The sequence below is a fragment of the Notolepis coatsorum genome (assembly GCF_963971535.1).
Source record: "Notolepis coatsorum genome assembly, chromosome: 7".
NCBI classification, from domain to species: Eukaryota; Metazoa; Chordata; class Actinopteri; order Aulopiformes; family Paralepididae; genus Notolepis; species Notolepis coatsorum.
In genome coordinates this window covers 130,970,870-130,993,151 of record NC_140171.1, presented here as the reverse complement: position 1 = coordinate 130,993,151, position 22,282 = coordinate 130,970,870, and the positions used below count along the sequence as shown (strand labels likewise).

The 22,282-nt window shown below is 46.2% G+C and overlaps 1 protein-coding gene across 1 annotated transcript in view; it reads left to right on the top strand.

Annotated features, from left to right (window-relative positions):
* Positions 1-22,282, top strand: part of LOC311232149 (alpha-1,6-mannosylglycoprotein 6-beta-N-acetylglucosaminyltransferase B-like) — a gene marked incomplete at both ends in the record, with an annotated part of 487,590 nt that overhangs the window by 412,201 nt on the left and 53,107 nt on the right. The window contains one exon of the mRNA XM_084318847.1: positions 19,374-19,529. Within this exon, the coding sequence (XP_084174973.1) occupies positions 19,374-19,529 (156 nt within the window). The remainder of the gene's footprint in view (positions 1-19,373; positions 19,530-22,282) is intronic.

The window sequence follows — 22,282 nt, the reverse complement described above, 5'->3', positions numbered from 1 at the left end:
GATGTGTGTGCTGTGAGTGCATTTGATGGTTGTTGCATAGTGTTATTGTTTGTTGAGCATCCTGATGGCCTGGGGATAGAAGCTTCTTCTGAGTCTCTCTGTGCTTGCCATGAGACTCCTGTATCGCTTGCCTGACCGCAGCAGTTCAAAGAGGCAGTTGTTTGGGTGGCTCGAGTCTTTGATAATTCTCTTAGCCTTGCCCATGCACCGCTTGTTGTAAATGCCCTGGAGAGTGGGAAGCCCCCCTCCAATTGTGCGTTCGGCTGAGCGGGCCACTCTCTGTAGTCTGCAAATGTATCATGTAAATATTTACAGTATATTCTGTAACTCTTTCGATATCAGACCCACTCACAGTCGATATATGCAAATCATTGTAAACAATATCCATAGCCCTAGAGAACATCATGATTTATTTATGTTATGTGAGAAAACTATAGTAGAAGTTTATTAATATTGCTAATCCAGGCCAAGCTTAGTGTTGTTAGCCAGGAGATAACCTAAAGACCCATGACACACACACGCGCATGCTCACTGGTGCGCACGCACACACACACACACACACACGCACACGCACACACACACACACACACACACACACACACACACACACACACACACACACACACACACACACACACACACACACACACACACACACACACACACACACACACACACACACACACACACACACACACACACCTGCAAGATGTTCACACAGTACAGACCAAGTCCTGGTCCTCTTTCTCCCAGGGCTGTGTTTCTCTTCCTGCTAATTCACATTGTCTACCTCACTTAGCGATCCAGCTAATCTCCTAATTGGCTGGGAAAATCCTCACAGAGGAGCTATCGATCGCTACAGCCTCCAATTACTCTTGCCGGCGGGGGCATACAATAGCGCAGGGATACAGTAAGCTGCTTAACACCAGCCACTCAGTCAATACTCTGCCCAGGGTTACACTGCTATTCACATGGCTCGGTTTGGTTGTTGGTTGTTACTGGCTGGGTTTAATTTGTGTTGTCCAGTGTTGACTTTAGCTTTGTGGACATGCGTTTTGACAGGAAAAAAGCTTGTGGGTCAGCTCCACCACCCCACACGTTAGTGACATGGCAGCTCGCAGTGTATTGAGGCGATTACCCACCACATTTTAATCTTTATGTAAAGGTGCTGTAAGTGGTATTTCTTTTTTTTTATCCACTTTTTCTCCTTTTTTTTTTAAATGTGTCTCCCATCCCAATTTAGCCGTGCCAATTCTCCCCTCCCCTGTCCTGATCGTTGTTCGCATGTGCCCCCCACTGGCCGGTTGTAGGTAGGATAGAAGCCTTGCATCACATAATAATAATAACTTTATTTGTATAGCACTTTTCATACAGAGGTTGCAGTTCAAAGTAAAATAATAATAATAATTCATTGAATTTATATAGCGCTTCTCAATAACCCGAAGTCGCTGACAGTAGTCGGGAGCAGGGGTACAAACAAAGAGGCGAAAGCAAAGAAACAAAACAAAACAACAAAGAAACAAAAACAAAGGAACATGAGACCATGGGGGGAACGGGGGAGACAGCCTGATGGCACAAAAAAAAAGACTAGAGACATATCGATCAGGTTGGAGGGGAGGGGGGGGTTTAGGGGTGGGGGGGGTTGAAGGCAAGGGAGAACAGGTGGGTTTTGAGGCGAGCTTTGAAGGTGGAGAGTGTAGGGGAGTCTCTGATGGACTGGGGGAGGGAGTTCCAGAGTCGGGGTGCAGTGCGAGAGAAGGCCCGATCTCCGAAGTTTTTGAGCTTGGATGTCGGGACAGTGAGGGAGGCAGTGGAGGAGGACCGGAGGGAACGGGTTGGGCGGTAGGGGAGAAGGAGATCAGTCAGGTAGGGGGGGGCCAGGCTGTGGAGGGCTTTGAAGGTGAGGAGTAGTGTTTTAAAGTTAATGCGGTGTTTGATCGGGAGCCAGTGGAGGGAGTGGAGGACAGGAGTGATGTGTTCGCGGGACCGGGTGTTAGTGAGGAGGCGGGCGGCTGAATTTTGGACCATTTGCAGTTTATGGAGGGAGCGGGAGGTGATACCAGTGAGGAGGGAGTTGCAGTAGTCCAGGCGGGAGGAGATGAAGGCGTGAATGAGGGATTCAGCAGCGGGGGGGGAGAGGCAGTGACGGATTTTTGCGATGTTGCGGAGGTGAAAGTAGGATGTTTTGACGATGGAGCGGACGTGGGGGTCAAATGAGAGGGTGGGGTCAAGGAGGACACCAAGGTTGCGGACTAGGGGGGAGGGGGTGATGGTGGAGTCGTTGATGGTGAGTGTGATGGGTCCGGATCTGGTGAGGGTGGTTTTGGTGCCAATGATGAGGAGTTCAGTCTTGTCACTGTTCAGTTTGAGGAAGTTGTGGGTCATCCAAGTTTGGAGTGCTTCACAACAGTAAAAAATACAGGCATGAGCGAGCATAGCAAGGTATGGTAAATCACAGTGTTTCACATTAGGATCTAGCATCCTAATAGGCTCTCTATTCAGTAATACAAATAATAAAATAGTTTAAAATGATTAAGTTTGAAAAATAGTCTAAAAATTCTAAAATAGAACGGACATACAACAACAGTAAAAAATACAGGCATAAGCGAGCATAAAAATAAAAAATGTAAATAGCAAGGTTACAGTAAAAAGTGTGATAAGATTGTTCAATCAAATGAAAATGGCCCAGTTAGGAGAATCAACTTTGGCACGATGTACCTAACTGGAATGGTAAACAACTTTGCTAGATTTGCTAGGCTTCTCTGATGTTTTGGGGTAGTTTGTTCCACAGTTTTGGGGCATAGTTGATAAAGGCTGCATTACCGATCCTCTTTTGACCGTTTCTGGGAGCCTCTAGTAGTCCAGCAGCTGATGATCGCAGTGTTCTTGCTGGTGTGTAATTTATTAGAGTGTTGGCGATGTAGCTAGGTCCCTGTCCATTTAGAGTTTGTATGTAAGGAGAAGGACCTTAAAGTCAATTCTAAATGTTACAGGAAGCCAGTGTAAAGCAGCTAAGACTGGACTAATGTGCTCTCTCCTTTTGGTTCTAGTTAGCAGTCGGGCTACAGAGTTTTGGATTAGCTGAAGCCTCTCTGTGGTTTTCTTAGGGAGACCTGTGAAAAGTGCATTACAGTAGTCTAACCGGCTAGATATGAATGCATGAATTAGCTTCTCAGCATCGTTCTGATTAATAAATGGTCGTACTTTTGCTATATTTCTGAGATGGAAGAACGATGTTTTCGTCACTTTGCTAATATGAGAATTGAAGTTCAGTTCTGAATCTATGATAACCCCGAGACTAGTGACCTCAGATTTGATCCAAGGGGTTAGTCCTCCCAGGTTCTTTATTAATGTTTCTTTTTTAGTTTTGGGGCCGATAATTAGAATTTCAGTTTTGTTCTCGTTTAGTTTCAGGAAGTTCTTACTCATCCATTTATTTATTGCCAGTAAGCAGTCTGTAATGGAGCTAATCGCTGTATCATTTGGTTCAGCAGATATGTACAGTTGTGTATCATCCGCATAGCTATGGAAATCTACATTATGTTCTCTGATGATATCACCCAGCGGTAACATGTAAAGGGAGAAGAGTAAAGGACCTAAGCAACTCCCTTGTGCAACTCCATAGTTGTTGTCGTATATATCAGACATGTGATCTCCTAGTTTAACATAGAATTTCCTCCCTCTGATGTATGTTTTAAACCAGCCTAGCACATGTTCTGAGAAACCGACATGGTTTTCAAGACGATCGATTCGAATATTGTGATCGATTGTATCAAATGCTGCACTGAGATCTAGCAGGATAAGGATGGAGATCTTATTCTCGTCAGAGTTTAGCCTGAGGTCACTGATTATTTTGGTGAGGGCAGTTTCAGTGCTATGATATTTTCTAAATCCTGACTGAAATTCTTCTAAGATGTTGTTTTATTCAAGAAAGGAATTTATTTGAACTGAAACTATCTTTTCAAGTACTTTACTAATGAATGGTAGGTTGGATATTGGACGATAATTTGCCATTTCATTACTATCCAAGTTAGTTTTTTTTAGTAATGGCTTTACAACTGCTGTTTTAAAGGCATCTGGGAAAATACCAGTTCTAAGGGAAGTGTTTATGATATCTAGCACAGGGCTTGAAACACTATTAAACACCCGTTTGAAGAAAGCTGTAGGTATAGGGTCAATGTCTGAGGTGGAGGAGTTACATTCTGAGACAGTTTTGCAGAGTACATCTAATGTGATGCATGTGAATCTTCTCATGGTTACATTGCGCGGTTTGCTGCAATCAGCTTTATTTCCATCATGAGTAATGCTGGCCCTGATCAAGGTTATTTTGTTGTTAAAGAATAGTGCAAGTTCTTCACACTTAACCGTTGATGACTGAGTAGGTGTAGGGGCAGTGTTGAGTAGTACACACATAGTGAGATCAGTTCAGAGAGCTCCTGTATAAATATTGGTGAGTGTCTAGGCGGGCGGTATATTGTGACGATAATCGTTGATTCTGTTTTGAGCTCAATGGCAAGATATTCCATCGACATGAACTCACCTAGTTCTGTGATTCTAAACAAGAGTTTTGAGGAGAAGATTGCTGCAACTCCTCCCCCCCTTCTATTTTTTCTGGGTATTTGAAGAAAATTATAGTATGGTGGACAAGCTTCTATCATTATTGATGTAGCTGTGTCATTATTTAGCCATGTCTCTACTAGGCAGATGCAATCTAAGTTATTTTCTTTAATCAGATCATTTACTAAAAAAAAATTATTATTCAGTGATCTGACTAATCTGATCTGGCTAATTTTATTTGTTGGACTTCTTTAGTGGAGGTCTGCTTTGGCTTGACCTTGATGGCCCTGAGGTTAAAAGCAGGTAAACGCATTGATGGCGTATATTTTTCACCATGCCATTGGCTGGTTATGATTACCGGTATGTTTTGAGAGATGGCATGGCAGTTGTACTAAACTGTACTGTAATCTAGTGCTTTCTGGGACATTTGATCAGACGAGCTGGCCTTGTGTGATATGGGGGGGGGGGGGGGACGCCTTGTGCTGCTGCTGCACCTCGTGGCGAGATTGTGTCCTTTGTGATTATCTCTCGTGCTGGTTTGATATCCTTGGAGGCCATTAAGGTATGACGCATGTTTGCTGCTAGAAGCCTTGAACCTAAGCGATTTGGGAAGAAGCCATTTCTTTGAAAGCGTTCTGGGTTATTCCAGAAAACATTGAAATTGTCAATGAATTTCAGGCCGTGTATAAGACATGCAGACCCTAACCATGAATTAAAATGTAGGAGTCGACTAAAGGCTTCTTGTCCTCTGCGAAAGCATGCAATTGGTCCACTGATGGACACATCAGTGTCTATGTACACAGACTGATGTTTGTCTAGTGTGTTCATTAAACGTGTGAAATCCTCTTTCAAAGTCTCTGTGCCCGTCTTCTTTCGCAGGATGTCAAACGATCCAGAGTGAATGACAATTTTTGTTATGTCCGGTCTGATGAGTGTTGGAAGTATTTCGGCCAGCTCTTTCACAGATGTGTTGTCTAGACATATATTTTCTGTGTTTGCCATCTCCACATACCTTGTTGTGGAATCTCCAATCAGTATGCAGTCTGTTTTCTGTGTGAGGTTAGCATTTTTCTTTCCAACAGTTTTGGGGCCGTTTGTTTTTGGATTAGGCCTAGACTGCCGGTTCTTACCACAGTCCTGTGGCCTTGGTGAAGCCTCGCTAGCTGTACCACTAGCCTTCTCAATAGCCGGCATGTTAACACTGGTCTCGTACCTTCGGCGTCAGCTACCGCAACGTTCTCCTCGGCGCATGGTAGTCTCTTCGCTGTTAGCCGTTTGCTCAGTCTGGGTCGTGTTTGCTAGCCGCGCCGCTCGTGGCTCTGTTTTCCTCGTCGTCTCGTCGTTAGCGTGTGCTCCGATGTGCCGGCTGTTAGCTTCGCTAGCATTAGCGTGAGCTCCGGCATGCCCGCTGTTTGCTTCGCTAGTGTTAGCGTGAGCTCCGGTATTCCTGCTATTAGCGTCGTTAGCGTGAGCTCCGTTCCGCTCACTGTTTGCTTCGCTAGCGTCGTTAGCCACGCTTCTAAGTCTCTTTGCTTTGGGTGTTGATATGCGTGTTTCCGAGAGTAGGTTGAAACTATTTCCTGGTGGTACCGGGGGCGAGGTAATAGTCGTGTTCCTGGTTCGTTTATTTCTCCTTTTATCCTTGATGGTGGTCCACTCCTTTGGTCTAGCTCCTTGCTTGTGCCAGAGACCGTCTTTTGGGTGGTGCTGTTCTGTAGCTAGCCTAGGCCAGGTCTCAATCATGGTATCATTGGCTATATTTGTAGTAGCTTCAAAAATAGAGTCAATGAGTCGCTCATCCTGTTGGATTTGGTGCAGGATAGAAACTCGAGCCTCCAGCTCTACAATCCTCTTACTCATCCTCAGGCAGCTAGTACATTCTGTGGGAGAGCCGAGTCCCGGCATCTTCCCTTATTTATTGTCTTTTCAGGTTAGGCTAAACTGAAGCTAAGCTAGGTACTTAGCTGGTGATGGTGGGTCTTGTTTTCTTTCAGCCGGGGTCTTTATGAAGTATTCTCGCCTTTCATAGATATCCTCGCCTTCAGCAGTGCCCGACATAGTCCTTTGTGTGTAGCTGATAAGACGGAGACTTATTCATCTCGCTGGTCCTCCCACGGAGAGATCTCGCTACTTGTCCTTTCGGCGAAGTACTGCGGTCATAAATCTAAATAAATAAATTCACAGTTCTGGAGAAGTACCATAGGAACTGGGAGTTAACGTACAGAGTATTTAGAGTTGAAAGGGCTATAATAAATCATTAAGGTAGCGATAGGTAGAAAAACACGGAGCGACAGTGAAAAGCAGCTTGCATAGCAGAAGCAGGAAGTATGTTCATTTCATTTCAAACCTTTATTTATACTCGTAAAAGCACTGAGGTTTCCCTCATTTACAGTGATGACAAGTTAACAAAGGACACAAATATCATAACAGTTAATAATTACAATGAATTACAATTACTACAATGATGGATTAAAAACAATTACATGATTCAGTACATAGGTCAAGTGCAATGCCTTTAAACTCCATGAATGACGGGAATGTTCCGAGCTTTAGAGTCTTTTGCAGGGTATTCCATGTGTATGGAGCATCGTAGGAGAAGGCAGATTTTCCAAGCTCAGACCGAACTCGAGGCACCCTGAGCACAAGCCGATCATTCAAACGAGTTTGGTAGGTGACAGCACTCCAGACCAACAAAGATGTAATATAAGGTGGAAGTTTGCCAATAATTGCTTTGTAGATAAAAAGATACCCATGATAACTACGTCGCAACGAGAGAGATGGCCAGCCTACCCTCTCATACAAAAGACAATGGTGAGTATCATATTTGTCACCCGTAATAAATCTTAGGGCGGAGTGGTAGGCAGAATCCAAAGGCCTTAATGCAGACGCAGACGCATGCCTGTAAATGACATCACCATAGTCCAATATTGACAAAAAAACAGCCTGTATAATTCTTTTCCTACAGAACATAGGAAAACTAGCGCGGTTACGGTACAAGAAACCAATCTTTTGCCGTAATTTTGTAGCTAGGTTATCTATATGGAATTTAAAAGAAAGTTTATCATCCAGCCATATACCAAGATATTTATACTCACTAACTATTTCAATATACAAACCATTTGCTGTTGTTAGGTGTAGCATGTCATAATCTATAACCCTGGCTCTAGAAAACATCATAGACTTGGTTTTACTAGCATTAAGCACTAACTTGAGCTTAGCTAGAGCATTTTGGAGAGTGTCAAACGCAAGCTGCAGGTTCACAATAGCTTCCTGAACAGTATCCGCAATGCAGTAGACAACTGTATCATCCGCATAAAGATGAGCCTGACAACCTGCTAGTGCTGAAAGACTAGAAACAATATCATTAATATAGATTGTAAAGAGGACCGGCCCCAATACCGAACCCTGTGGTACACCCTTAGACAATGGCAGGAAATCAGATTGAAAGTTACCTGAATTCACAGATTGACACCTTGAAGATAAATAGTCCTGAAACCAAGCACAAGCGGCTTTATCCAGGCCAATGCTAGCTAGACTATTCAAAAGCAAGTGATGGTCTACTGTATCAAACGCCTTTGAGAGGTCTACAAAGAGAACTGCACAATGCTTCCCATTGTCCAGGGCTGAAATAATGTCATTAGTGACCAAAGTAACAGCTGTAATAGTACTATGATTTGCTCTGAGTACTTAGCACTGAGCAACTTGAGAAAAAGGTTTTTAATTGGTTGTTTACCAAGGTCTCCAGTGCTTTGGCTAGGCATGATAGTTTGGAGATAGGACGATAGTTATCCATCTTATCCCTATCCCCCCCTTTGTGCAAGGGGAGCACCTTAGCAGATTTCCACACTTGCGGGACTATGCCAGATGCAATAGAAAGGTTAAAGATGTGTGACAATGGCTCACAAATGACAGGGGCTGCCAGTTTTATAAAAAAAAAATAGTCTAAATTGTCCACACCAGTAGAACACTTAGGGTCTATGGATTGCAAGATATTGAGAGTTTCACTAGATGAAAATGGCTGGAAGGAAAATGTAGGTACACACAAGGCATGATCGAAGATTGGGCTAGGGTCAGAGTCAACATCCAGTGGAGCCAGCCCAGTAGACAACCTGTCAAATAAGGACCCAGCCTCAATGAAGTGTTTATTGAAAGCAAGACAAATGTATGTGGAGGCAGCCAGTCACATCTTTCCACCTGCCAGCGCGGACTCTCATTTGGCGAGGAGTAACGTGTAGGAGGCTCACACTGCCCCCGCCATTTTCCTGTCTTTGCTGTGCAGGCGCCCCAACCGACCTGTAGGAGTCGCTGTTCACAACTGTAAGTGGTATTTCTTTGTTAAAGTACGTGTTAAATAGTTCTACATTCCGACAGCCATCACTGATATACACTGTAGACTGTATTTGTCAGTAACATGGGTCTCCCAGTCCCTCCACTCTGCAGTAAACAGAAAATGCATTACCCGTTCCCACTATATCCAATCAGGAGAGAGAACCCTCGATATTTTTTACTTATTTCAACAAATTTTGCCAAGCCAAATTTGCTTATTGCACTGGCTGAATATTTTACTTGTTTCAAGCACATTATTTGCTTAAAAGTTATTTTATTTTTATTTGTATCAGACATTTTTTTGCATTGTTGAGTTCTCTCTCCTGATACAGTACCAGAATGTATTTTCTTTTTACTTTTCAGTTCACTGCAGAGCGGGAAGTAGGGACCGGGAGACCCATTATATTATATAGACCAAAAACTCTATATCAGTAATGTCTGTCATTTTAACAAAATAATATCACTTACAGCACTTTTAATTTCAAGGATCATTGAGAGCAAGCTCTCATTTCCAACAAAATGTCAGGAATTTCTACAGGCATATTAAAAATGGTAAAAACAAGTAAAGATAAGGAAAAGAAAATCAGCTTAGATAAATTAGACACTGAATAAATGAGACAAAAATCACAGATGCAAAAATAACAAACAGAAAATGTAAAACAATCACAGACTGAAGGAGAGATTTGTAATATGTAATATCTAAATCTAATATATAATCAGTGTTGTGCTAGTTACTGAAAAAGAGTAACTCAGTTACTTTACTAGTTACTTACACCCAAAAGTAATGTGTTACTGTAAAAAGTAACTATTTAGTCTCCCTCTCACACACACACACACACACACACACACACACACACACACACACACACACACACACACACACACGTGGTTGCCTGTATGAGGTCTGGTTTGATGAAGAATATTGAGAGATGGCTCTGAGCCCCCTTCCTGGTAACATAATCAATGAGAATGAGAGAGAGAGAGAGAGAGAGAGAGAGAGAGAGAGAGAGAGAGAGAGAGAGAGAGAGAGAGAGAGAGAGAGAGAGAGAGAGAGAGCTTAGGTTCTAGGTTGAAAATAAGTGCACGCTAGGTTGAATGAATGGCCTTGATGTCGCCGTTGGAACGTTTCATTATAAGCGCCTTGCAAGTTGTAACGTTGGTTAAGATAGGAAAATACTTGCCAGTAGTGTAAGGATGCATTAGCCATTAGCTAGCTTACTTACAGAGACTTGTGGTGGAGGTTGTAGCTGTGTTCAACTTCTGAACGAGCCTGCCAGCTTGATTTCAGCCAGGCAGAAAATGGGTCCAGAAACGAACGTTTTAATCCACAGCACAATATGTAAACAAAGGTTTTAACCATCCACAACAGAATACTGCAGTCGAAATGTATTTTCGATGCTTAAATCTTCTCTCAGACCGACGCAATGTCTTGAAACTATTGTTTATTGGCGACGCAAGTGTAGTAGCAGTGTGTAAACAAATACGCCCACAACGTGTCTCCTGCACTCTCCTCACACAGGAGTCAGGACTGATCGCTATCGCTTGTACCAACCTACATACAAATAACGCAGTAACGAACCTTTTAGTAACAGTAACGGAGTTACTGAATTTTAAAAGTAATGCGTTAGAGTACTAGTTACTGCCAAAAGTAACAGCGTTACTGTAACGCGTTACTTTGTAACACGTTAGTACCAACACTGTATATAATACAGTATCTCTCTTGGCCCATAGAGGGAATGTTCCTCTATGGCTGACCAAACTCAGATCTCTGACCTGTTGGGATCTGCGTTTGAATACAGGTTAGCCTGACAAATCAGACCCATAGAACATACACAAGCTAACTTATTTACAGTCAATGGGTCTGATGTGAGTCATCAGTACAGGTGTGTCACAGTGATGCATGTGACATGGATGGGTTTCTCTTTTAGAGGGAAGGTCACAAGGGGATATGTGTAGATTAGAGTACCGTGAAGCTTGTAGCAAATCCAGTATCTCCGACTACATTCTCCTCTGACTGACCAAAGGGATGGCTTGAGGAAGTTGCAGGTTTGAAACTGGTTGTGATACACATACTGTACACGCACACACACGCACACACACACACACACACACACACACACACACACACACACACACACACACACACACACACACACACACACACACACACACACACACACACACACACACACACACACACACACATACACACACACAATCACACAGACAGACAGACACACACACACACACACACGAACACATACGCAAGTCAGTTTACAGTTCCTCTCATGAAAGTTATTTCATATGATTTACAAGTGTACAAATTAAGTGTTACATAATTCAACAGTAAATCCCCATTGATTGCCTGAATTGATGATATTTCTATAGTTAAAATTCATTGGACGCCACCGATTATCCTCATCCTGTAGTAGCTACCGCCACTGCTGTAAACGGTGGGAGTCGCTCACCTTGTTTGCAGGGCTATAACTATTTAAATATTATAGCTATATACGCAATACTATGGCCCATTTGACATCGAGTATCTATCGTTCAAGTTGTGAAAAAGGAATATTCTTTCCATCCATACATTCTCGTTTTATTCCGTGGTGAATATATAAGTATGGTTTTAGAGTGGTCTGGGGTAATTCCTGGGAGGCTAGTAATAGCCTGCAACCCATATTATACTTAATCCATTGGCATTTTGTCCCTATACACGGTACAATTAAAAATTCAAATGCATATGATCGGTATATTATGTTCCATCATGCATGCATGAAAGCGGGGGGGGGGGGGGGGGGGTCATTTCTGATTAATTGATTGTCAATAACGGCATTCGTTAGTACAACAGCATACGCTGATCAGGGCGATGGCTATGAAAAGAATGCACAACCAAGCTGAAATTGACATTAAATTGCTCTTACCTGTGGCCGATGAGATTCCAAAAAGAATATTCCAATTATTTTATTGCCATCTGCTAGATCGTATGTCCATTTGGCCCACGCCATAACCCCCACAGCATAATCAATCAGGCGTCCCGAAAGCGATTCAATGCGATCAGGTGAATATCTTGATTCACATTACTAGAAAACTTTGGGGGTATTTTGGGGTACTTTGGGGTATTCTGGGGTACTTTGGGGTATTGTAGGGTACTTTGGGGTACTTTGGGGTACTTTGAGGTATTTTGTGGTACTTTGGGGTATATTGGGGTACTTTGGGGTATTTTCTGGTACTTTGTGGTGATTAGTAGGACCCCTTGCCTGGAATGTATAGAAAGCAATGCAGACTGTCCGATAGGGTATGTGCCCCATAGATACAAAAATTAAATAAAATCGTATCTTTATTATTTAGTTTGATCCTTTATGATGCACTCTGTACCTGGGCCAGGTGCAGAGACGATATCCATCTTTGTGACGATGTGCGTGTGTGTGTGTGTGTGTGTGTGTGTGTGTGTGTGTGTGTGCGCGCGTGCGTGCGTGCGTGCGTGTGTGTGTGTGTGTGTGTGTACTGTATGAGTGTGTGTGTCTGTGTGTGTGTGTGTACTGTATGTGTGTGTGTGTGTGTGTGTGTGTGTGTACTGTATGTGTGTGTGTACTGTATGTGTGTGTGTACCGTGTGTGTGTGTGTGTGTACTGTATGTGTGTGTGTGTACTGTGTATGTGTGTGTGTGTGTGTGTACTGTATGTGCATGTGTGTATTTGATTTTATTTGATTTTATTAGACATTTAAAAAAAAATACAAGATTCCAGAAAAACGTCAAGGATGCTACACAAAAAAGTCAAGACTTATTTCCATTGTGGTCCTTGGTCTCAGACAGACAAGCAATACAAAACATGAACTACATAGACATGAACATTTTAACTGCAGTACAAACGTAGCCACAGACAACAATGTATCAGACTGCGGCATGGTCATGCTGGACCTACAAAAGGCCTTTGACACGGTCAATCACTCCATTCTGATTGACAAGCTAAAAGCAATTGGTTTTGATAGTCTATCAGTGAGCTGGATGCAATCCTACCTTGAGGGGAGGGAACAGATGGTGGAGGTAAACGGTACCCTATCCCCCCCCCTCACAGTGAGCTGTGGTGTTCCACAAGGAAGCATACTAGGACCGCTACTGTTCCTAATTTATGCAAATGACATGTCGTCAGCTTGTGACTGCAACTTGTTCCTGTTTGCGGACGACTCAGCCCTGCTGGTCTCTGACAAGAACAAGTTACAGGTTGAAAAAACCCTCAGCTCGGAACTAGGCAGAATCTGCATATGGCTCGCTGATAACAAACTATCATTACACATGGGCAAAACAGAGTCCATTCTCTTCGGTTCAAATAACAAACTCAGCAAGACCGACGGCTTCTCAGTTACAGTGGGTGACAATATTGTCACAAGGAAAGATGAAATTACCTACCTGGGTTCCATCCTAGAGACTAATCTCTCCTGTGACAAAATGGCATCCAATGTAATAAAAAAAGTCAACCAACGAACTCGTTTCTTGTACCGGATCTCCTCTCTGGTAAACAAGAATACCCTGAAGACTCTGGCAGGAGCACTCATTCAGGGGTACTACGACTATGCTTACACCTCATGGTACCAAAGCACCTCAAAGGCGCTAAAAACAAAATTACAAACATCTCAAAACAAACTGGTCAGACTACTGCTTGACCTTACTCCTAGAACCCACCTCACCCCTGCCCACTTTGACAACCTAGGATGGCTTAGAGTAGACGACAGAGTACAGCAACTTGCAATGGGCCTGGTCTACAAGATACACTACACGACCAAGGTACCCATGTACATGTCAAAATACTTCCCAAAGGTCAGTGAATACCACGATCACAACACCAGAGGGAGCTCCACAAATCATGTTAAACCCAGATTCGGCTCAAATAAGGGACTAAACACGTTTCGCAATTATGCCACATCAATGTGGAACGCCCTACCCAAAGCTGTAAAGGAATGTGGATCACTACCCACTTTCAAAACCTCTCTCAAGGGACACCTACGGGAGACTGCAATTCAACACTGGCCCCTGTAAATATCCTAACCCAACCCCCTCCAATGTACAGTCATTTACATAGTATGGTTTTGTCAATAGTCCAATGTACAATTTTGTTTGTTTGTACAGTGTCTCCTCCCTCCCCCCCCCCCCCCCCCCTCAATGTACAGTTTTGCTTGTTTATACAGTGTGCCCCCCCCCCCAACCACCTCCAATGTAAATTACCCAGTATGGTTGTCAATATCCCAATGTACCCAACCCCCCCCCCCACCCAACCTCCTCCAATGTACAGTTTCTACATCAAATGTATATACTCCCTTTTCTTGACTCCTTCTGTATCACAAACAGTACTGTATTTGCAAATCTGGTATGTCATAAATGTATAGATGTAGCAGTACTGACTATCTGTATGTCATGTATGTCATATATGTCCTGATTAATTGAAAATGGGGGACCCTGATGTAAACAAGACGAAAGTCTTTCTCTGGTCTGCATCCCCTTAACAATTGTGTGTATTGAGCTGTACTGTATTGTACCCATTCTGCAATCTGTTAATAAAGTTTTCAATCAATCAATCAATCAGACAACATTTTCATGCATTTAAAATCTAGTTCTTGACATTGCTACTGGTGCATTTTAGCTGTGAAGGTAGCAAATTCCAATTTGTGGCTCCCCAGAGTACTGTGTGTGTACTGTATGTACTGTATGTGTGTGTACTGTGTGTGTACTGTATGTGTGTGTACTGTATGTGTGTGTGTGTGTGTGTGTGTGTGTGTGTGTGTACTGTATGAGTGTGTGTGTGTGTGTGTGTGTGTGTGTGTGTGTGTACTGTATGTGTGTGTGTGTGTGTACGGTATGTATGTGTATGTGTGTGTACTGTATGTGTGTGTACTGTGTGTACTGTATGTGTGTGTGTGTACTGTATGTGTGTGTGTGTACTGTATGTGTGTGTGTGTGTGTACGGTATGTATGTGTATGTGTGGGTGTGTACTTTGTGTGTGTACTGTATATGTGTGTGTACTGTATATGTGTGTGTACTGTATGTGTGTGTACTGTATGTGTGTGTGTGTACTGTATTTGTGTGTGTGTACTGTATGTATGTGTGTGTGTGTGTGTGTGTGGGTGTGTGTGTGTGTGTGTGTGTACTGTATGTGTGTGTGTACTGTATGTGTGTGTGTGTGTGTGTGTGTGTGTGTGTCTGTGTGTGTGTGTGTCTGTGTGTGTGTGTGTGTGTGTGTGTGTGTGTGTGTGTGTGTGTGTGTGTGTGTGTGTGTGTGTGTGTGTCTGTGTGTGTGTCTGTGTGTGTGTGTGTGTGTGTGTGTGTGTGTGTGTGTGTGTGTGTGTGTGTGTGTGTGTGTGTGTGTGTGTGTGTGTGTGTGTGTGTGTGTGTGTGTGTGTGTGTGTGTGCGTAGTCATGCATGTGTATGAGTGTGTGTGTGTGTGTAGGGAGCTCCCTTGGCAGTGTGGGTTATAGCCCTTGTTAGCTTGGTGGTAACACGCCTGCTGTCACACTGATGTGATCCAGCAGGGCCGGATCTCTCTGAGCCATGTTAACCCTTTCACTGCCACACGACAGAAGGTTAACCCTTTACTATCACACAACCGACAGTCGCCGGCTGTTGTGGGGCAGTGAAAGGGTTAACCTTCTGTGAATTTTGCAGTGAAAGGGTTAACCAGTTTGGTAGTGTGGCAGTGAAAGGGTTAAAATAAAATAACACAAGCGCACACTTTGATTGTGGAGTATATGGCCCGCATGAGACCAGTAGGCATGTGAACACACACAGGCACCCACACACACACACATGCTTGTGCATAAACACAATTATAATAAACATATAATTTCTGCCTTCAGATATCATTACCATTACTCATGGCATCTATTTTTCCTATACTATTACTGTATATGCATATTACTGGTTGCCTTGACATACAGTAGACTCCAGACTGAAATGCACACCTTGATGTCAGTGCATTGCAAAGCTTCAAGGACATAACTCACCCCAGTCCTTAACCCTTTCACTACCACACTACAGAAGGTTAACCCTTTCACTACCACACTACAGACGGTTAACCGTCTGTAATGTGGTAGTGAAAGGGTTAACCTTCTGTAGTGTGGTTGCAAAAGGGTTAACAATTTGTTGTGTGGCAGTGAACGGGTTAACCTTCTGTATTGTCCCAGTGAAAAGGGTTAACCATTTGGTAGTCTGGTAGTGAAAGGGTTAACCAGCTATACGTATGCTAATTACCACAGGACAGCTGTTTCAATTGCAAAGCGCTGGCGGTCATTAAACACCCCAGTGGTAGAATTATCAAAATGGTGGAAGAAGGCACCATTCATCTTTCTACACTAAAAGATATGTTTGGAACTATTGTGTATGGCAGATTATTTCACTACCACACTACCAAATGGTTAACCCTTTCACTGCAACAATACAGAAGGTTAACCCTTTCACTGCCACACGACAAAGGGTTAAGCATTATATTCAGACCACAAAAATGCAAAAACCCTTTCAAAAGATATGTTCTATATAGGACGCCACACTGTGCCATACGAGTTTCTTTCTCATAACGCTTTTCTGTACCACCCTCTAGCTCTCCTCCCCCACCCCCTCACCCCCTCTCTCTCCACCCCACCCCTCACCCCCTCTCTCTCCACCCCACCCCTCACCCTCTCTCTCCACCCCACCCCCTCACCCTCTCTCCCTCCACCCCACCCCTCACCCTCTCTCTCCACCCCACGCCCACCCTCTCTCTCCACCCCACCCCTCACCCTCTCTCTCCACCCCACCCCTCACCCTCTCTCTCTCTCCACCCCACGACTCACCCTCTCTCTCCACCCCACCCCTCACCCTCTCTCTCCACCCCACCCCTCACCCTCTCTCTCCACCCCACCCCTCACCCTCTCTCTCCACCCCACCCCTCACCCTCTCTCTCCACCCCACCCCTCACCCTCTCTCTCTCTCTCCACCCCTCACCCTCTCTCTCCACCCCACCCCTCACCCTCTCTCTCTCTCTCCACCCCTCACCCTCTCTCTCCACCCCACCCCTCACCCTCTCTCTCCACCCCACGCCTCACCCTCTCTCTCCACCCCACCCCTCACCCTCTCTCTCCACCCCACCCCTCACCCTCTCTCTCCACCCCACCCCTCACCCTCTCTCTCTCTCCACCCCACGCCTCACCCTCTCTCTCCACCCCACCCCTCACCCTCTCTCACCACCCCACCCCTCACCCTCTCTCTCTCTCCACCCCACCCCTCACCCTCTCTCTCCACCCCACCCCTCACCCTCTCTCTCTCTCCACCCCACCCCTCACCCTCTCTCTCTCTCCACCCCACGACTCACCCTCTCTCTCCACCCCACCCCTCACCCTCTCTCTCTCTCCTCCCCACCCCTCACCCTCTCTCTCCACCCCACCCCTCACCCTCTCTCTCCACCCCACCCCTCACCCTCTCTCTCTCCACCCCACCCCTCACCCTCTCTCTCCACCCCACGACTCACCCTCTCTCTCCACCCCACCCCTCACCCTCTCTCTCCACCCCACCCCTCACCCTCACTCTCCCACCCCACCCCTCACCCTCTCTCTCCACCCCACCCCTCACCCTCTCTCTCCACCCCACCCCCTCACCCTCTCTCTCCACCCCACCCCTCACCCTCTCTCTCCACCCCACCCCTCACCCTCTCTCTCCACCCCACCCCTCACCCTCTCTCTCCACCCCACCCCTCACCCTCTCTCTCTCCACCCCACCCCTCACCCTCTCTCTCTCCACCCCACCCCTCACCCTCTCTCTCCACCCCACCCCTCACCCTCTCTCTCTCCACGCCTCACCCTCTCTCTCCACCCCACCCCTCACCCTCTCTCTCTCTCCACCCCACCCCTCACCCTCTCTCACCACCCCACCCCTCACCCTCTCTCTCTCTCCACGCCTCACCCTCTCTCTCCACCCCACCCCTCACCCTCTCTCTCTCTCCACCCCACCCCTCACCCTCTCTCTCTCCACCCCACCCCTCACCCTCTCTCTCCACCCCACCCCTCACCCTCTCTCTCTCCACCCCACCCCTCACCCTCTCTCTCTCCACCCCACCCCTCACCCTCTCTCTCCACCCCACCCCTCACCCTCTCTCTCTCCACCCCACCCCTCACCCTCTCTCTCCACCCCACCCCTCACCCTCTCTCTCTCCACCCCACCCCTCACCCTCTCTCTCCACCCCACCCCTCACCCTCTCTCTCTCCACCCCACCCCTCACCCTCTCTCTCTCCACCCCACCCCTCACCCCTCTCTCTCTCACCCCACGCCTCACCCTCTCTCTCTCCACCCCACCCGGCACGGTGGTGTAGTGGTTAACACTGTCGCCTCACAGCAAGAAGGTCCAGGGTTCGATTCCCGCTTGGGGACCAGGTTTCCATGATGCCAGTTACCCAGGTGGGGTATCTCCCAGGCCTTTCTGTGTGGAGTTTGCATGTTCTCCCCGTGCTCGCAAAGGTTTCCCCCCCTGATAAGATAAACCCAATGGAAAAACATGCACAACAATAGATCGCTAACGCTGTGGCGTCCTTGACGAAGACGGACAGGAGCACTTGGATTGGTCCCCTGGCGCGGCTCACGTTGACGCCTGTCTGCTCCCGGCTGCCCTTGGGGGGGAAGGACGACGGGATGGGTTAATCGCAGATACGAATTGCATGCATCATGCATCGCATGTGTGCCGATTGATGACCTCGGAGCAGGTCCTAAATTATTATTATTATTACCCCTCACCCTCTCTCTCCACCCCACCCCTCACCCTCTCTCTCTCCACCCCACGCCTCACCCTCTCTCTCCACCCCTCACCCTCTCTCTCTCACGCCCACACCTCACCCTCTCTCTCTCCACCCCACCCCTCACCCTCTCTCTCCACCCCACCCCCTCACCCTCTCTCTCCACCCCACCCCTCACCCTCTCCTCCTTCCCATCCTCCTGCTCCACGGGAGGTAAAGAAGCCTTCTTTCATTCTCCACCAACATACATTATCTATTAGCTTGATCACTTCCCGTTCTCTGTGTTCCCTCGTCTCCTCTAAACCCTGCCCCCTCCTCCACGCTGTCTCCCAGCAGGGTAAAGATCACTCCCTGTTCTCTATGTGTTCCCTCGTCTCCTCTAAACCCTGCCCCCTCCTCCACGCTGTCTCCCAGCAGGGTAAAGATCACTCCCGGGTCTCTATGTGTTCCCTCGTCTCCTCTAAACCCTGCCCCCTCCTCCACGCTGTCTCCCAGCAGGGTAAAGATCACTCCCGGGTCTCTATGTGTTCCCTCGTCTCCTCTAAACCCTGCCCCCTCCTCCACGCTGTCTCCCAGCAGGGTGAAGATCACTCCCGGGTCTCTATGTGTTCCCTCGTCTCCTCTAAACCCTGCTCCCTCCTCCACGCTGTCTCCCAGCAGGGTACAGATCACTCCCGGGTCTATATGTGTTCCCTCGTCTCCTCTAAACCCTGCCCCCTCCTCCACGCTGTCTCCCAGCAGGGTAAAGACGGCTTCCTGCAGATCCTCCACCGATACATGGAGGTCCACGGCACAGTGTACTACGAGACCCAGAGGCCTCCGGAGGTTCCAGCCTTCGTTAAGAACCACGGCCTGCTGCCTCAGCATGAGCTCCAGCAGCTGCTGCGCAAAGCCAAGGTAGAGCACAGAGACGGACGTTGAGGGGAATCAACAGCTCAACGGCACAATGTTTACACCAAATGTATACTACTATACAGACCACCAGCAGCGGCAAATCAGGGAGATGCAATTGCAATCATCACTAAATGTTGATAACGGCACAGGAACAACAAATAACAAAATTTCATATTTTTTTTTTTTTTTTTTTTTTTTTCCGATTTTTCTCCCATCCCACTGTTTAGTCGTTATGCCAATTCCCAACCCCCTTCCTGGTTGTTGCGCACTCCCCCCTACCGTTGGTCCGGGAGGCCGGAGACTGTCACATGCTTTCCTCCGACGCATGTGCAGCCAGCCGGCAGCCAGCCTGGCAGCGCAGATTCTCACCGGGAGAGTGTAATGTGTGGAAGGTCACACTACCTCCCTCCAGATCCTACCCTCGCTGTGCAGGCGCCCCGACCGAACTGTAGGGGTCGCTGTCCACAACGCCCAGGACCCACCCATCAGCTTTCCCACCCCTAACACTGCCAATTCTCCACTTGCACAACCTGAAAGTAGGCACTTCCGGCTGACTTTCGGTTGCCAATGGTACTTCCTGTCCCATCCAAATAAACCTAACGTTAGCTGGCTCCAGCAGATCGACAAGCTGCTGGAGCCAACCTAACGGTAGCTGGCTCCAGCAGCTTGTCGATCTGCTGGAGCCAGCTAACGTTAGGTTGCTGAGGCTATTAGCACATCGACAAGCTGCTGGAGCTCCCGATGCTGGTTGAAGTGGAGCTAGGTAGCCAGCAGGCTAAATGATCCGCGACGCTGAACTGCCTGGGCCGGTCTGTCTGTCGAATGCATCACAGTTAGACAGTAGCTACTGTTAGCTGCCCTTCCGGATTAGCTTTGAGCTAACTATCTTTCCCGACCCAAAGTATTGTTTATAGTGCATTTCTTGCCACCTTATAGCATTTGTACATTTGTATGACAGTCTATAATGCTCCCGTGAGGTTTTTCCGGACGTTTTGGTAATGATTTTCACTATAAAATCATATTTCTAAATGACAGGAAGTTGATAAACTGGCCGGAATAGCTTTGAGCTAACGATCTTTGCCGATGCATTCCATTCTAAACGTAACGTTAGTTGTTCAAAACATTACCCGTCTATATAATTTGTTCCTCAACGTTATATAGACGGGTCATGTTTTGTAAACTAACGTTATGTTTAGAATGGAATGAATACATGGGTCGGGAAAGATAGTTAGCTCAAAGCTAATCCGGCCTGTTTAACCACTAGCTTCTGTTAGCTAATGAAGGCTAATGCTGGCTGAGCAAGGAAACTAACAGTAAACGTTTTTACATGAAATACAGCCCAAAAACCCTGCTGACAAACGTTTGCTTATTAAATACATTCTATACTATAATAATACAAATGTTTCATTGCCTCTCTGTGACGACAAAGTTGTTTAAATAAGGGGAGAAAAGTAGCTAAAACCAATGTATTTGGATGGGACAGGAAGTACCATTGGCAACCGGAAGTCAGCCGGAAGTGCCTACTTTCAGGTTGTGCAAGTGGAGAATTGTGTTAGTATGAACGACCAGCCAAGCTGATAGCAACGCCGAGAGCTGGATTTGAACCCAGCGTCTCCAGCGTTGATGGCTAGCGCCTTGCCCACTACACCACCTAGCCGCCCCAAAAATTTCATTATTTTAACAGAATTTCATTCTATTCTCAACAACTACTACTTACTACAAGGTGCAAAATCTCCGCAAATAGGAAATTATGTGATTTACTTTTTTTTTTATCCACTTTTTCTCCCATTTTCTATATTTTCTCCCATCCCAATTTCGTATCATCCAATTCAACCCTCCCCTGTCACGAACGCTGTTTCTTGCCTCCCACAAGCCGGCTGCAATGTGGACTAAGTCATACATAGCACAAGTCCCCTCCGGTACTTGAGGTAACAGCAGTCGCATCTTTTCACCTGCGCAGCTCGATCTCTCAGTGGTGAGGAGTAACGCGTGGGAGGCTCACGCTGCCCCCGACACTCCCTGATTCTACTGCGCAGGCGCACCAACCGACCTGTAGGAGTCGCTGTCCACAACGCCCGATCCCCACCCATCAGTTTCCCACCCCCTAATACGGCCAATGTGTATTAGTATGAACGACCAGCTAAACTGAAAGCAATGTGGAGCGCTGGGCTCGAACAGTCGAGCCCAGCGTCTCAGCATTCGTGGCGAGCGCCTTGCCCACTACGCCACGTAGCCGCCCGAAATTATGTGATTTACAAACATATGAGGGCTGGGTTTCGTCAAGCCTCTTGGCGCTAAGGGCGTCATAAGCTCTACCTTAAGGTCTTCCTTTAGTTTCCGAGCTGTTTCCCAGAGGCTCCATAGCTAAAGGTCTACCTTTAGAAGGGGGGCCAGATGCACTCGCTCATCCTGTCATAGTTTTAGCCTTCTTAGACAAACATTTAGCTTTTCAAATCGACGGTTGCACTACAGTGCACATCTGCTAGCTTATTTGCACAAATTACATCATTAGTTTAATATTAACTTATAATTAAAATTAATTATGATCCTATACCTCTACTGTGCAGAGCACATCATGAGAATGTTGATGTCTTTTCACCTATGTCTAACCCCATCATAATAATGATAATAGAATAGTCCTATAACATTTTATAATTGTTCCAATTAGCTTAGGTAAATTATAAAAGCCATCCATAAATCAAAATAATTAACAATCTGTGTTGTATCATCCCCTCTGCTGGCGCTTGCCACTGTTT